The sequence below is a fragment of the Canis lupus genome, chromosome 23 (assembly GCF_048164855.1).
Source record: "Canis lupus baileyi chromosome 23, mCanLup2.hap1, whole genome shotgun sequence".
In the NCBI taxonomy this organism is placed as follows: Eukaryota; Metazoa; Chordata; class Mammalia; order Carnivora; family Canidae; genus Canis; species Canis lupus.
This window is the reverse complement of record NC_132860.1, coordinates 23044805-23063115: the sequence shown is the minus strand read 5'-3', so window position 1 is coordinate 23063115 and position 18311 is coordinate 23044805. Positions and strand designations below refer to the sequence as shown.

The window sequence follows — 18311 nt, the reverse complement described above, 5'->3', positions numbered from 1 at the left end:
TCCTCCTCCTGAGATTCTGGTCTCACTCCCTGGTATCTTGTGCTGGGAAGTGCCTCTTTTTTCCATCTGGACCCTCTGTAACAGCCCTTGTCAGTGTTAGCATCATAAACTCGGATCCACTTGGCGCTGGGGCTATCTGCCAATATGTGGACATCTCTGGGATAGCCTTTCTGCTTTTCTTCTGTCCCTACAATTCAGACTTGCTCCCTCTTCTGTAAGTCTGTCTGAGATCATATTGGTGTGTTCATCTCCAACAATGTGCCCAGAAGGTCTGTATCCTGCTGAGGCAAAAGCATAAATTTATTGAGGTTGATTACAGAAGAAAGCTGCTGGCACTTAATTGTAATGCTCCCCAGTGAATGTGGTGAAGGAGGAAGCCTGAACATGGGCTGAGAGATTTCCTCACCACTAGCCCAAGCCACAAGGGGCCCAGCAGTTCATAATGAAGACTTCTGGGATTCAAAAAACCCCTAATGCATCTGAAATCATCTCTAAAATTGGCGGAACCTCCTTGCTCTCTTCTCTTCTTTTTCCCCACAAAGTAAATGGCAGGCAGATTCATAGGCATAAATTATATTTTGATTAGTTCATTTCCTTTTCTGCTGTGCTCATATGAGATGATATAAAGAGCATGTAGAAGTAGACATGCTCCAATGCCTTGAGTTCTATGTAAATAAACATCCTTGTGACCCTTTTTTCACTGAGTCTCAAAACAAAAAATGGTTTTTATGATTTCCTGATATCCTTCAAATTTAAAGATAAATGGATTTGATTTTTCAGTTAAGATACACCTCATGATGTAGTTGGTTAAAAATTAGTTTTGAAATGGACTGTCTAGTTTTGAATCCAGATTCTGCTATTGTTTAACTTTTAACTTTGTATTGGGGACATTATACTCTCTCACTATACACACACACACACACATACATGTATGTGTGTCTGTGCGTGTGTGTATATGTGTGTGTATCCTGGGGATTGATGTTTTTAATTTTTTTATTTTTTTTTTTATTTATGATAGTCACACAGAGAGAGAGAGAGAGAGAGAGAGAGAGAGAGAGGCAGAGACACAGGCAGAGGGAGAAGCAGGCTGCACGCACCGGGAGCCCGACGTGGGACTCGATCCTGGGTTTCCAGGATCGCGCCCTGGGCCAAAGGCAGGCGCTAAACCGCTGCGCCACCCGGGGATCCCGGGATTGATGTTCTTTGAAATTAAAATTGTGACATAGAACTATTGTTGTCAATAAAATACGATCTGATTAAGTTATTTGAGTTTGAACACCTCTTCCTCTATTTGTTCTTCAAACTAGAAAATATGGAAATAATATTATTATGAAAATTAATGCTTTGGTTTTTGGTTTTGGTTTAAAAAAGTAACGTGTATTTATTCTGTCATTCATTTTTTAAAAATTTTAAAATAGCTTTATTTAGGTATGATTGATATCCAATAAAATTACATTTAAAGGGTGTAATTTGGTAAGTTTTTTTGTTTGTTTGTTTGTTTGTTTTTGACTGTGGAACTGGATTTTATGGGAGTTCAATCTGCCAACATATAGCATAACACCCAGTGCTCATCACGCCAAGTTCCCCCCTCAGTGACCGTCACCGAGTCACCCCTACCCCTCGCCCTCCTCCCCTTCCACTACCCCTTGTTCGTTTCCCAGAGTTAGGTGTCTCTCATGTTGTGTCACCCTCTCTGATATTTTCACTCATTTCCTCTCCATTCCCCTTATTCCCTTTCACTATGTTTTGTTTTACCCAAATGAATGAGTCCATATGTATGTCGTTCTCCGATTGACTTAATCCACTCAGCATAATACCCTCCAGTTCCATCCATGTAGAAGCAAATGGTGGGTATTTGTCATTTCTAATGGCTGAGTAATATTCCATTGTATACATAAACCACCTCTTCTTTATCCATTCATCTTTCGATGGACACTGAGGCTCCTTCCACGGTTTGGCTATTGTGGACATTGCTGCTGTAAACATCGGGGTGCAGGTGTCCTACCGTTTCACTGCATCTGTATCTTTGGGGTAAATCCGCAGCAGTGCAATTGCTGGGTCGTAGGTCAGTTCTATTTTTATTTTTATTTTTATTTTTTTAAAGATTTTATTTATCTATTCATGAGACACCCCCCCACACACACACAGAGGCTGAGACATAGGCAGAGGGAGGAGCAGGATCCATGCAGGGAGCCTGACATGGGACTGGACCCTAGGCCTCCAGGATCACGCCCTGGACTGAAGGCGGCGCTAAACCGCTGAGCCATCAGGGCTACCGGTCAGTGTTATTTTTAACTTTTTGAGGAACCTCCACAGAGTTTTCCAGAGTGGCTTCACCAGTTCACACTCCCACCAAGAGTGCAAGAGGGTTCCCCTTTTATTCTGTCGTTTCTTCATTCAATATACATTTATCATTAAAATGTGTTGTGTGCTATCCAGGTCATGAGCACAGATAGATTAGACATGATCTATGTGGAAGAAGAAGTAGCATAAAGAAGAAATGGGGGGGGAGATAATGTGATTATCTTCTGTGAAAGCCTTAGAAGGGGTATAGAAAACCAAGCATAAGAAATGATCAATGTTACCTAATGAAAGGACACTCCTGGGGCAACTGGAAGGCTCAGCCTGTTATGCCTCTGCCTTTGACTCATGTCATGATCCCAGGGTCCTAGGATTGACCCCTGCATCAGGATCCTTGCAGGGAGTCTGCTTCTCCCTCTCCCTATGTCTCTGCCTCTCTCTCTCTCTGTGTGTCTCTCATGAATAAATAAATAAAATCTTTAAAAAAGTTTAAAAGAAGCAAGAGATCTAAAGCTGCTTTAAAACAAATATTACATAATATACAGAGATGACAGACTAGTTTTCAAATTTAGAAAGCTAACTTTCATAACTTTCAGAAGTAAGACATGTAAAAGAAATACCAATAAATGAATAATGAAAAATATTTTATTTCTCAGAAGGGTTCCTGGAAGATTAAAGTGGGAATAAGTACTGATATAAAAGAGAGATTATATTTTAGAATTATTTAATGCACAGTCACTAAGATTAATGATGAAATAGGTGTTCAGTAACGCCCAACATCAGAAGCAATGATTGCAGTTTTGGAATAAGCAGAATCCCCCCGTGCATTTTCTATTGATGTCCCTTCAGAATCCTTTCCTGTGCAATGGATCATTAATATATCTTTTTCTTCTTTTTGTGTTGCTTTGGGTTGTTGCTGAGTAATTATTTACTTATTTAAAAAATATCTTACTGAATTCTAGCATACATACAAAAATCATATGTTGTCCAACTGAGATAATTGTCATGAAGTAAACATAAATGACTTAGCCTCTGAATGAGGACTATAAGCTTACTTGTACCCCAGAAGGACCCACCTCTTCCCATTCTGTAACATTCCCCTTCACAGTCATCCCTTCTTCAAGGGAAATGACTCTCTTGACTTCTTTTTTTATTGTGGAAAAAAAAAATCAACCCTATTTTGCAGCTTATCCAATTTGTGGGCATATCACCTTTCATCATGGTCTCTTATGATTTTTTGTATTTATGTGCTGTCAGTTGTAATGTATCCTCTTTTACTTATGATTTATTCATTTCAGTCTTCTCTCTCTTTTTAGGTTTAAAGTTCTGTCAGTCCCATTCATCTTTTCAAAATAAACAACTTCTTACTTTTGTTGTTTACCCCCAATTATTTTTTCTGTTCTCTACTATGGTTATTTCTACTCTAATCTTATTTCACTTTTGCTAATTTTGGTTCAGTTTTTCTTCTTTTACTAGTTCATTGGTGTAAAGTTAGATTATTTATTTGAGATATCTGACCTTTCGAATATAGACATTTCTTCTTATTACATTCCGATTTAGTACTACTTTTGTGGCATCCCATAGGCTTCAATTTGATGTGTTTTCATTTCATCATTCTAATTACCCTTTTTGTTTGTTTTCTAAGCCACGAGCCATCAGGTCTTCAAGACCATGTTATTTAATTTATAAATATATAAATATATATGTATATATAATCTCTCTGAGTTATGAGCACCTGAGAGGTAAAGATTTTTTGGAACACAGATATTTCTAAGAGATTTAATTTTTACCATATTCCTGTTCCTACTCTGCATCAACCTAGAATGCCCATAGAAAGAGCTACTAGTGATTACGAATTGATTCAGAAAATAATATTTTCAGGACACGGTCACAAATTTGTTTGGTCTTCACACCATGGACTTCATACCATAGACTATAGGGTTGAGGAAAGGAGGGACTAACAGGTAAAGGTTTGACAAGATGATATGAACATATAGTGGTATGTGAGAACCAAACCTATGTGTGAAGAAGGAGAAGAAGGCAAGGAGGTAGAACTGTAAGAAGACACAGATGTGGACAATGCAGGTATTAAAGGCCTTAAATCGTGCCTCCTTCTGGGGCAATTGAAACACAGTGATAAAGACCTGAACATAAGACAAGGTGATGAAGATTGTGTCAAACCCCAAGATACTGAAGGCAATAAAAAGACCATATATCTTGTTGACCTGGACAGATCTCTTCAGTGGCCACCTTCACAATGGCCATGTGCTCACAATAAGTATGGGACTTGACTGTAGTTCGGTAGAATTTAAGATGACATTTGAGGAGTACTAGGCATGGTGCTACAGGAATGGCAGCCCTGGGATGCCTGGGTGGCTCAGTGGTTAAGGATCTACCTTCTGTTCAGGTCATGATCTGGTGTCCTGGGATTGAATCCTGCATCAGGCTTCCCTCAGGGAGCCTGTTTCTCCCTCTGCCTATGTCTCTACCTCTCTCTGTGTGTCCCTCGTGAATAAATAAATAAAATCTTTTTAAAAAATAAGAATGGCAGTCCTGAGTGTCACCCCAACTCCAGTGTGAGTCAAAAGTTGTTGGGAGAAGATGGTGGTGTGTCTCAAGGGGTCACAGATGGCCACATAACGATCTAGGGCCATTGCCAGTAGGATGCCTGATTCAATTGCCTGGAATGAGTGAATAAGCCACATTTGTAGAAGGCAGGCTGCACAGGAAATCTCTGGCAAATGAAACCAGAAGATGCCTAACATTTTGGGAAGAATACAGGTGCTAAGTGCAATGTCTGTGGCCCCCAACATGGCCAAAAATATGTACATGGGCTTATGGAGGCTGTGCTCATATTTGATTATACCTAAAATTAGGGAATTCCCGAATACAGCAATGAAATACATGACACAGAATGGAATCCCAATCCAATGCTGCACTGACTCCAGCCCAGGAATCCCAGTGAGTGTTAGCACAGCGGGCATGAAGATGGAAGCATTGGGAGTGAGCATGATGATATGGTCAGTAGAATCATGTAGTAGTGCTGCTGTTTCACCTTCTAGTCCCCGTCAAGATTACATATGTAAAAAATAAGAGGAAATCACTTTACTGCAGTAAAGTATACTTTCTGTAGAGCATGTATCATCCTCTCCTTCCTTTATTTATCATTGAAATGAAAATTAAAAATAAGGGGCACCTGGATGGATCAGTCACTTAAGTGTCTGCCTTCAGCTCAGGTCATGATCTCTGAGTCCTGGGATCAAGACCAGTGTCGCGCTTCCTGTACAGTGAGGAATCCGCTTCTCCTTCTACCTCTGTTCCTCCTGTTCTCTCTCTCTCTTTCTCAAATAAATAAACAAAATCTTAAAAAAAAATAAAAATAGTACCATGTGATTTGTTTTAGCAATGTATAATTTAGTTAGATAAAAGATGGTAATCTCCTCTGTCCTTTATTCTTGAATTATAGGTGACTGAACTTTTTTAAGCTTAACTGCGCTTGTTGATTTTATATGTTCACATATTGCAATGTGAGTGCCATTATATTTAGTTAACACTGTATCACATTACATAATTCTGTTTTCTTTTTTGTGGTGGGAATAATTAAGATTTGGTCTCTTAGTAAGTTTAATATTTTTGATACAATATTATTATTTATACTCTCCTGTGCATCAGATCTCTAGGACTTATTTATCTAGTAATAAAGTGTCTGCTGTATTCCCTCACCCTCAGCCCCTGATACCAACTATTGTATCTGTCTTTATGAGTTGGCTATTTGTTGTTATTGAAGTGTTCCCAGTACGTGATGATACTTATTTTCCGATATTACATAGTAATTCAGCAAGTCAATACACTCTGAGGGGATCACCACTAATCTAGCTACCAGGTGGCTCCATACAAGGCTATTACAAACCGTGGCTATATTGTGCTCGCTTCGGCAACACGTATACTAACCGTGGCTATAGTTCCCATGCTGTACTTTTTATCATGTAACTGCTCATCTCATCACTACAAGCCTATGTCTCCCAGTCCCCTTCACCAATTTGGCCGCCCACAACCTCTGCCCCTCTGGCCACCACCAGATCTGTATTCATGGATCTGTTTCTCCTTATTCTTTGTCAGGCATTCTTTTTGTTTCTTAGATTCCATATATGTGATATCGTACGGGGTTCAGCTGTTTTAAGATTCCACTTACATATAAAAGATAGCATACATTATCTTTCTCTCTTTGACTAATTTCACAGCATTAAGGTACTCAAAGTTCATTATTATTATTACTAAGGAGAGGATTTCCTTCTTTCTCTGGTTTTACATGGGAACTCAGTTCAAATTTAACCATCTTTCCTCTATTCCTAAATGAGTGTGGGGACACAAGTCCTGTGTTGTGAATATCATTCACAGGTCTTGGATTGCCAATATCAGTTGACCTAAGCAAACAATGTAATTTTTGGCACATATCCTTGTCATTTTCATTTACCTTTTAAATCTTGACTTCTGGTAATTGAAAAAGGTTTTGTTCAAACTCATCCAGTATTTCTAAGTATTTATAACAGGGGAATGAATATTAAAGTGTTTATACCACAACATTAAAGGAAACCACACCATTAAAGTCTCTCCACAGTGAGTTTCCTTAGTGTAGAGTTCCTGAACTAGAATTTTCAACACACTGGAAATGATCCGGATGAATGACTTGAACATTCTCAACATACTTGAAGTTCTTTTCTAAGGTAGAAATATTCTACAGTTAGGTCCAAAAGACTCATTAAAGTTTTTGGAACAATGTTAAACAACATAGCTAAGTGATCCTGGGAAAGTTTCTAGTACTTATCGCTAACCAAGTGTCATCCCAGAGCAATCCAATGTGAACCACTTATGCAGCTTTAGGTATTCGAAGTAAAATTGAATGAGAAACAAGTTTTAATGTTTTCTTTAACCTACTACATCTAAAATACTATGTCAACACGTGGTCAATATAAACATTTTGGGGAGACAGTTTATTTTTTTAATAAATTTATTTTTTATTGGTGTTCAATTTGCCAACATATAGCATAACACCCAGTGCTCATCCCATCAAGTGCCCCCCTCAGTGCCCATCACCCAGTCACCCCCACCCCCCACCCACCTCCCCTTCCACCACCCCTAGTTCATTTCCCAGAGTTAAGAATCTCTCATGTTCTGTATCCCTTTCTGATATTTCCCACTCATTATTTCTCCCTTCCCCTTCATTCCCTTTCACTATTTTTTATATTCCCCAAATGAATGAGACCATATGGGGAGACAGTTTAAATCATCCTTTCCACACTAAGTCTTTGACCTAGTATGTATTTTGTACTTACATAACATCTCAATTGGGACTTGCCACATTCCAAGTACTCAATAGTCCCTGGTGGTTCATGGATAACTTCCTAAAGAATGCCACCCTAAACTCAGTTTCTTTTTCTCTACCATGGAAAAAATAACAATTTCCTTTAAGTGTTTTCTTTTTCTTTCACAATCCAAATGGTTTATAAATTCATCTAAATAAATTGTCAGGACAATTATGAAATAATAATATTATTCCACCTTAGATGAGAACACTGTTTTAAAGTTAAGTATGTTGCCCAAGGACAGTGTACTCAGGTGTTGGGGAAGGGTTTACCAACCAGAAAGTCAGGCTCTATAAGCACATTCTTTATCTGTATGGTCTACTGCCTATTAGAGAGAAAAGATATCATCCTTCAATAATTCTGATTCAAATTTCTAATTCTGAGAATTAAATAATGCTAAGATTCCTAGTCCTCATTAAATGCCAAAAAGAAATGCATAGTAATATTGTTGCTTTGAGAATAGAGACTCAGATTTCAAGCAGCTTATAAGGATTATCAGCCTTATACAAAACTATTATGATTCATGAGGCTTTCTTTGCCAGCAGGTGATTCCTTGAGACTGAAGCCAGGATTCTAAAAGAGAATAAAAATTTATAACTCAAATGGAGAAAAATAAAATCAAATTTTATGTTAATGACAAGGGCCTGTTTTACATCAGCTATTACTGCTGCCCTTCAAACAAAACAAACAAAACAAAACATGTATAGACCAGTTAAGGAGGAAGGAAGCTACAAGATCTTTCTTTCTTTCTTTCTTTCTTTCTTTCTTTCTTTCTTTCTTTCTTTCTTTCTTTCTTTCTTTCTTTCTCTTTCTTTCTTTCTTTCTTTCTTTTCTTTCTTCTTTCTTCTTCTTTCTTCTTTCTTTCTTTTTTTTTTACAAGATATTTCTTAATCTGTAAGTCCAAAGTTCATTTCCAAATCTCCCTGGGTAAAGGAATTATATTTTAAAAATTGCAATTGTAAGATATTCAGAATTTGATAGAATGGAGAGTGTAGTGTGCAGACACTAACCCTGTGTTTGCCCTCATTCTCCCAAAGGAACACAGCCACTATATGTTGCATCACTCACTCAGCACCTCCCAGGATTCGGGGTTTACTCTGGTGACTCTCACACCTGCATAAATCATGCTAGTCCTAGAACATTGATGCCGCTGGGGCAAAAGAGAGAAGAAACAGTTCATTGCAAGATTGGTGAGACCATTTCCACTGATGAGGTCTTTATGAAGTTCCATGAAATGGACATATCAGAATGGACAACAATGGCTGAGAGATGAATTCTACAAGTGACTGAGTGTCTTTTGGAAGAAGCAGGTTAATCTTCCACTCCATGGCAGTGATTAGCAATTCGAATTACCATGTTTTAGGGGCAAGGATTCAAATGTTTTTTCTTTCTCTACTAGGTATACGTAAACTTCACTATTATACTTTCACAAGCCAGAAATCACATTTTTTCCCTGTTATTTATAGTATGAAGCATTGAATTAGGAAGTGACAGTGAGATTGTGGATATGAACACAGAAACTTTGATGTAGACCTAATAACAAAGAGGTTTCACATGCAGGCATAAAACCAGTTTCATAGCAAATAGCAGTTCCCGAAAAAATACAAGCCTTGGTCTATTATGTAATGAGCCATGGTGCTAAATCCAGTCATTCTTTCATAGCTGTCACTTCAAAATTTCTACTAAGACAATGGGAAACACAGGATTCTAAATGAACAGTTAACTATATTGTTTTCCTGAGAGGTTTCTGTCTTTATAGATCCATGTCTGTTCAATCTGTTTCCAAAGTCAATAACTTCACCTTTCTACTTACGGGATTCCCTGGACTGGAGCAAGAATATCCCTGGCTGTCCATCCCTTTCTCCTGTATCTATGCTATGGTACTGTCTGGGAACTGCCTGGTGCTGCATGTGATCCGGACTGAACCGAGCCTGCACCAGCCCATGTTCTACTTCCTGGCCATGCTGGCCCTCACTGACCTGTGCATGGGGCTGTCCACAGTGCACACGGTGCTGGGCATCCTGTGGGGGCTCAGCCAGGAGATAGGTCTGGATGCCTGCATTGCTCAAACCTTCTTTGTTCATGGTCTGTCATGCATGGAGTCTGGAGTCCTTCTTGCCATGGCCTTTGATCGCGTTACTGCCATCTGCAATCCTCTGAGGTATACATCCATCCTCACCAATACCAGAATCATCAACATGGGCATGGCCATCGTAGGGAGGAGTTTCCTGTTCATCACTGCTCCCATTGTCCGCCTAAAGTTCTTCCATTACTGCCGTCCTCATATCCTCTCCCACTCTTTCTGCCTGCACCAGGACCTACTTCGGCTGGCCTGCTCTGACATTCGCTTCAACAGCTTCTATGCCTTAGCCCTGGTGATCTGCACACTGTTGTTGGATTCAGTGCTCATTCTCATCTCCTACGTCTTGATCCTGCACTCAGTTTTGACTATTGCATCCCGGGAGGAGCGCTTCAAGTCCTTGCAGACCTGTGTCTCCCACATCTGTGCAGTGCTAGTTTTCTATATCCCAATCATTGGTCTGACCATGGTGCACCGCTTTGGAAAGCATCTGTCTCCTGTGGTCCATGTTCTCATGGGCAACATCTATATCCTTTTCCCACCCTTGATGAACCCCATCATCTACAGTGTCAAAACCCAACAAATACGCAGCAGGTTCCAGAGATGGTTCACCAAACAAAACTGAGTACTAGAGGTCCTTGTGTCCTTACGATGGGAAAGTAGTATTTTTAAGAGGAATGACTAATGACAATTTGTAGCAGAAGTAATACATTTATATGTAATATTTAACAGATTAAAGCCATATGATCATCATTTTCTAATACAGTTTGGCAAAGCCAGAGAAATAAGCAGAGCATGTGTTGCTGATCTCATTTCCTAATTTTAAAGTTAAGTATAATGTTAACTGCAGTGAATTATATTCCATAGTGTGTTAATGAGCACTTGCTTGGGTAATTACTAAGTTTGCAGTCCTATCCATGTTTTTGAATTCTAATTTACAGTATGATTTTACTTTTTCATGTAACTGGTATATCTGTATATTTATGAGACAAGTAGCCTTTACTTATTAGCATCAGGTGTCACAAGTTGAGTCTGTTGAGGTTGTTGAGAAGGAAAATTTTACTCTATTCTTCAAGATTCTCCTAAACTGGTCTAAACATTAAATTGGCATGAGAAAGATTAACAGGAGAAAACAAACATAATTTAATTAAATGCACACAGAGGCACAGTGGTAAAGACCTAAAGAAATGGCCAAGGCATGAAGCTGTTATTATTTTTAAGATTTTATTTATTTATTTATTTATTTATTTATTTATTTATTTATTTATTTATCTGAGAGAGAGAGAGAGAAAGAGAGAGAGAAGAAAAGGAGAGAGATTCTGAAGCTGATCCCTGGCTGTGCACCAGAGCCCCCCGGTGGGGCTCCATCCTGTTTGAAAGGTCATGCATGACCTGAGCTGATACCAACAGTGGACACTTAACCAACGGAGCCTTCCAGGTGCCTTGGCATGAAAGTTTTATGGATTTTAGACAAAGAAATACAAAGCTGTGAGGAATTTACAAGACAAATAAATCTTATGCTTACCAGCTTCATTTAGTAAGGAATTCTAAATTTGACTAGAATCCAGGCTGGAGTAATTTATTAGTAATATTTACAAAGTTTATTCAGTTTTAGCTTTTTCTTTCTTAGTTTTTTTTTACAAGGCTTATTTATATAGGCTACTTTGGCCCTGCATTTCCTACCTCTGATGATAAGGATGTCTCTTTACCTTTTGGTGGAAAGAGGGGACCTTTCACAGGGGAGATGTTTTTACTGAATTCTGGAGACAAAGAAGAGTCAGTCTTTCTGCAGAAGCTGTTAGTTCAAAATAGTCTTTATGACCTTATGTCACACTTTGAGGGTGGCCTTTCCTGACCCTCACACGGTCATTCACACCTCTTCTGCTTATAATTAAACAAAAGCATCTGGAAAACCCATTCTGTCTGACCTAACAGAATGCAGGACTGGTAGGTTAGATTACATAGTTTAGTGCAAAAGATTTGGTGAACAGTGATGAAGTCAGTTATCACACTCCTACATATTCTACTGTGCACCCCCAAATCTACATAGATTTTGGTACTCACGAGATTTGTCAATTGACTATAATCTTGATGTCTCCATATGTGACATTTTATTTTATTTATTTATTTTTTATAAATTGAGTTTCCCAGAGTTCGGAGTCTCTCATGTTCTGTCTCCCTCCCTGATATTTCCCACTCATTTTTTCTCCTTTCCCCTTTATTCCCTTTCACTATTTTTTTATATTCCCCAAATGAATGAGACCATATAATGTTTGTCCTTCTCCGATTGACTTATTTCACTCAGCAAAATACCCTCCAGTTCCATCCACGTCGAAGCAAATGGTGGGTATTTGTCGTTTCTAATGGCTATGTGACATTTTAAAAGAGAGTTTGATCAACTTCTTTATTTTGAAGGGAGGATGCAGAGGTACAGACTGTAAAATATCAGTAGCTCAGCTGGGCATGGGGTTGTGCTTTTGAGAATTTTTTCAGTGTATATTTCACTTCCAGCTTTTATCCTCTTCATAGATAAAATTAAGAATTTCAATTCAATCATAAAATCCAGATATATATTTTTTGGTTCTCACCTTTAAAAAATACTGACTTCTCAAAATAGAAAAAAGAGGAAATTAAAAAAAAAAACACAACCCATAGTATCAGTCTCAATATTTATTTTATTTCTTTGAATATTATCACTTACTCAGAGCTATGTACTAGCAATGCCTATGGCAGTAGTTACCAGCAGTGATTAATTACAGTTAAACTCTAGAGATAGGAGGAAGCAAATTGTTGCACATGTATCTTCAGGTGTATGAAGTTCCATCATCAATATTCTAACAAATGGGAGAATTCAATTTGAAAAACAATGTTTGTTTGGTTATCTTTGTCTTTTAGTGTTTTATTAGAAATTTAAGTTGATTTTTTTATATTTTATTTAATTATTTGAGAGAGAGAGAGAGAGAGACCACATGAGTGGGGGTGAGGAGGCAGAGGGAGGGAGTCATGCAGACTCCCTGCTGAGCATAGGGTCAGGATGTAAGACTGGATCCCAGGACCCTGAGATCCTATCCTGAGCTGAGGCAGACACTTAACCTACTGAGCCACTGAGGTGCCCCAATACGATTTTTTTAAATTAGAAGCCATCAAGTTGATGTTTGTTATTCTTCTGTTCAAACTGTTACTGTATAAACCCATGCATCCCTACAGTCTGCCTGCCTAAACAGCTCTGCCCTTGTCAGATGACTTTACCTTGATGGCTCCTTTCTGTTGGGCTCTCTGTGGTGGTACTTCTTTATGGCAGAGTGCCTGGCTCTCCCATCAGTCATTTCCTCTGTAGCTCATTTCGTAAAGATTCTTCTTGCAAATCATTGGTAATTGACTTGTTCTAGTTACAGTGGGAAAAACATGTCTTATTTCTTCTCCTTGTTAGAAGAATTAGAGAAATAGGATGTGGAAGAAGCTTTACATTCAATTATACTATTGATTGATGATAAAAATATAAATGATCCCTATTATATATGCATAAAGGTTGACATTAAATGGAAACATTTATAGATATTATAAGTTAGATTTTGAAGTAAGAATAACTATTTGAGTTATCCAAGGGCAATAATATTATGCCCATTTTATACAACATTAAAATGGGTTTGGGAACTTGAATTTTGCATAAGTTGAGCTTTTGTTTTTCTCCATGGATAATTCTTTTTTTTAAATATTTTATTTATTTACTCATGAGAGAAACAGAGAGAGAGAGAGAGAGAGAGGCAGAGACACAGGCAGAGGGAGAAGCAGGCTGCATGCAGGAGCCTGATGCGGGCCTAATCCCACGTCTCCAGGATCAGATCAGGCCCTGGGCTGAAAGCGGCGCTAAACCGCTGAGCCACCTGGGCTGCCCTCTCATAGGATATTTCTAAGAAAATTAGTTTTCTTACAGTTTTTTATAAAATTTCAAACTCTTCCCTCTATGTGCTGACTACAAGATACAAAAAGCTAAATGAGCCGAAGTGAATACTAGTGAAAGGGAAAAAATTCAAGTGGTGATTCATAAACTATTAGGGTCAAAATTCTGCATTTACACATTTATACTTTATTTTTAAGAATTGTAACTAATTGATAACATAATGAGAAATTAGCTATTAATGCATTATGTATGTGTATACAGATATATAACTATATATGCATATTTATATCTACATATATATATATATTTAGTTGATTCTTATTATTACAGATTCTGTGTGAATTCACCATATTGTTTAAATGTATTTGAAACCTTAAAATCAGTATCCCAGTATTGTCACCATCAGTGGACATGTGCAGAGCACAAAAAAAATTGAGGTGCCTAACATATGTTCCCAGCTGAGTTTAGACAAGGTGAAGTTCTACCTTTAGGTGTCATCTCCTATATGACTCAGTCAGTATCCCTTTTTGTGATCTATTTAATGTCTTATTCTTCTCATTTCATTGTTGTTGGTCGTATGATGAAGGGGACTGTTGAAGATAGCCCCCTAATCAGGTTATGGAAATGCTGTCCAGGCTCCTAAACACAAGGCTGTGATCTATTTTATCCAGTAAATAAGTGTGGCAGTTAAGCTGCCCATAGGTGTGAGTTATAGCTTCTTTGATAGTGAGATCAATATTAAGGAGATAAAAATACTGTACATCCGGAAAACAGAACAGAGGTTTAGCAATTTGTGTATGAGGCTGATTCTACAAGTGCTATAGTGACATCTAAGGTGTTCGATGAAACTATGTAAAAGAAAAGTGAAACAATTTGTGAATTCAAGGGATTATGAGGGATTAAATAAATTCAATGGGTAGCAAAAAAAGAAAAAGAAAAGTTTAATGGGTAGCAGATTGTGAGGGTGAAATTCAAAGGAATCTATAGACACATCACCCAGGGCTAAGGAAATGTCAAACACATCTCAGCTAGTGTTTCACTACAATGAGATCCTTTATGAAATTCATTATTTGTAAGAACTATATATTAAAATGTGTCTTTGAACAGAAGGACCATGCAATTATCTCATTATATTATTATTACATATTATAGATAATATATTATATTATTATCTCTTCTTCTTCTTCTTCTTATTCTTCTTCTTCTTCTTCTTCTCCTTCTTCTTATTGAAATTGTGATCAGAGGCTGAAAAGCAACTTAATGCTGTGGTTCAGAATTTATTATTGCAATGTGTGCAGTGACTTCACAGAACATAACTGCAGCAAATAATAAAAATAGGCTATAGGCTATATCTATACTTACACTGCAATTCTTTCTTGAACGCATAGTGCAAAATCACTTTTGGCTAGGAAAATATAAGTAAATGCACATGAATGTTTATTACATCATTATATATTTCAGAAAATGTTTATTGAGAGAAAAAGCTAATTGAATTATGGCACTGCTAGAATATTCAATGCCATAGGCATTTTTAAAGTGAAAAAGTCCATAAGTCAGAATTTGGAGAATTGCCTTCATTATTAGCTATTTAGTTGGAAAACTGCAGAACAGAATTTATTATATGATCTATTTTTATTTAAAATAACTCTACATATAGTCTCCAATATATAAAAATCTGAAGATACACTCACTAATTAACTCTACTGAGAGAGAGAGAGAGAGAGGAGAGAACAAAAGCATTTTACAGTCTTAGAGTTATATACAATTAATGGTATTGTTTCAATTTAAAACATATATATTTATCAAAAGAGAATTATCTTGAGATATGCAATAATTTTAATTGTTGCCTTGATGCATTTTAACCGATACATAGGCATCACGCACCATTTCATATACACTAAACGCCTATACAAATTTTGTGATTGGCAAAGTTTTCTAAGCATAATCACAAATGTGTTAAGGGAAATGAAAATGTTTTGTACATGAAATCAAATTATAATTCTGTCTTACCTTCCAAAAGGACAAAGAAGAAAAAAATTAGAGACAAAAGTACACCTAATTAACAAGTAATGAAGGTATACAGAGATGGAAAAAAAATACATCAGAGACATTTTGAAGCAATAAGATTTCAGGAAGGAGTATTTCAGAGGTCATACAAAGCTGACTTTCTGAAGCCACATTTGCCAAGAGCCATCAACTATTTCTGGCCAAGAGGGAAGATTTTCCTGCACAAAGCCAATTCTGAGGGTCAGAAAACAGATGTTGGGATTGTGGCAGAACATAAAAGACAAAAGTAAACAACTAAAAGATCTCATTCCAGGTAAGAAAGGAGGAACAGAGACCTGACACTGATGACGTGTTAGTTTTCAGAGGAGACATTTACTAAACTCTCAGACATCATGGAATGGGGGGCAAAAGAGTATGCAGAAAGCATTTGAAAAATAAGAGGGAGTTCTGGGCAGTCTTTGTTTCCTTGACACCACGTCTCACAATTGAAAGCCTGAGCAGATCAAGCCATAAGTGAGTTCAAAAGTGCCACTGGTCAATAAAGTGATAGAATAAGCTTCAACTCAGAGTTTTCTTTAGATCAATGTAAAAATCCTATATGGTGCTTATCACAGAGGAAGAAGTGAATTATCACTGGAGGAAAATATAACTTCATCTGCCCTCCATAATTTTTCAAAATAATGTTAAATACTCAATAAGAAATTAGTAGACATGGCAAGAGACAAGAACATGAGTTCAAAAGCAGAGAGAAAACCTGAAGAGACAGACCTACCCACAAATGTATTTATTGTAAATAGCAGTCAGAGATTTGCCAGTAACAATGTTTAATGCATTCCAGGAAATAGAGGATTGGATGATAAAAAAAAGTATATATTTTTAAAATACAAAAATATGGGAAATTTTACCAAAAATATACAATATACTAAAAGTTAAAATTCAAAGAAAAAGAGACAGATAGGAAGAATGAGCAGATAGACATTAGAAAACACTAATGCACAGGAGGCAAACCTAATAATTCGGGAAAGCAGAATTACAGAGTAGAAGACAAGATTATGGAGCTAAACTAAAGGTTAGTAGAAAATAACAAACCTGAGACTTTCAGGCATGATGCCTTTCTAAGGAAATAGGAGGGTTTCATGGTTACAAAAAGGTCAGTCAGCAAGGAAAATCCCTTAACTTTAGATCTTTATGCGCTCAATAAGTGGAAGTGTCTAACTATCCATAGCTTAAAAATACACAAATCAAAGAAATCAGCAGCTCTAACAGGAGAAATTGACTAATGCACATTTGTAATGGAACATTTTAACACACCTCTATGAAAAGCTGAAAATGCAAGCAAACTAATATAAGGAAACAAATAAGATCACTTAAAATTAACAAACTTGACTATGCACATACAGCTAGATAAATATAGATATAGATAGACTTATAAATAGCACTTCAAACAATAAGTACAAGTGAATAAAGCATAACACAAACTGAGGCATATAAAGCTTTAATCTGTATTTTTACAATTAACTTCAGTGTGATATTAAGAAACTATTTGGAAAGTCATGGCCCAGCAGTTCAGTTTAAGCTCTTAAGCTATTAAGTTTTAATAGTAGTGATGTGGATTTCACAAGAAAAGGATGATGATGATGATGACCATCATGGCCATGGTAATATCTCCTGAGTGCTTACCAGTTATGAAACCCAATGTGAAGGGCCTTACATAAGCATATCCATTATGTTTTACCCACCACTGTCTCCAGTTCCCAATGAAATGCATGTTGTTCTTCCTTGCTGATAGTTTAGGCGGCTGAATTTATGACAACAAATTGTATTCCAATGCATGTAGTTAGGAATTGGAAAAACAAAATTTTGAACCAAGCTCATTTTGACTCTAGAACTCATGCAAGTAACAGCTTCCACAATGATTTTTTTGCCTACCATACTGCAATCTGCTTTTGCTATAAGAGAGTCTTGACCTATATTTGGCGACTTGCCCTCATATATGATGGGCTTGCGCAATGCAGCTTCTTTATGAAATATTATCATTAGTGTATGAGCATCTTCATGCATAACAAAATCTTAATGCAATTACTTTGCTTATATTAAAAAGCAAAAGATGCTTTGGAAAACTAGTATATCATGAATCCTAGCCTCCAGAATTTCTGTCCAGGTTTCTTAGACCAAAGGGTTATCGTTGGTTGAATCAGGAAAATGATTGTTCCTGATGTTTAGAATAACTCATTTACAGTACCTCTACAACTTGTCTTCACAATCTTAAAAAAAAAATCACCAAATACTAGAGCTTTTATCAATTTCCTCTTTATACAAATGAATAAATTAAATTAAAACTTAATAATAATGAACAGTAGCATGATATTATATGCCTTCATCATAGATGTGTTGGAGCAAACATAGTTTAGGTCATGTGAAGCACCAGTTTGATTAAAAACAAAGTATTTAATAGGGATAAGCTTTGAGAAGAAGGAGATATTTATAGATATTTCTTTCAAAGTTCAGATTATATTTAACAAAGAGATATTCAAAGGATGTATTTTTATGGGATAAAGTAAACACCAAAGATTTTAGAAGAACTGGAGAAAGAATGTACTGGGACTTGTATAGTATATAAAGGGGGCTGATCTTGCTGTTCTAAGGACAAAAAAGTCAT

General features: G+C 37.0%; 1 protein-coding gene and 1 pseudogene across 1 annotated transcript; one reads left to right on the top strand and one right to left on the bottom strand.

Moving 5' to 3' along the window:
* Positions 1-4143: 4143 nt before the first annotated feature.
* On the bottom strand, positions 4144-5312 carry LOC140615277 (olfactory receptor 52A5-like; annotated as a pseudogene).
* A 4115-nt stretch (positions 5313-9427) lies between these two features.
* On the top strand, positions 9428-10369 carry LOC140615276 (olfactory receptor 51V1-like). Its single transcript, XM_072795193.1, has one exon. The coding sequence runs from the start codon at positions 9428-9430 to the stop codon at positions 10367-10369; it is 942 nt and encodes a 313-aa protein (XP_072651294.1).
* Positions 10370-18311: the final 7942 nt, after the last annotated feature.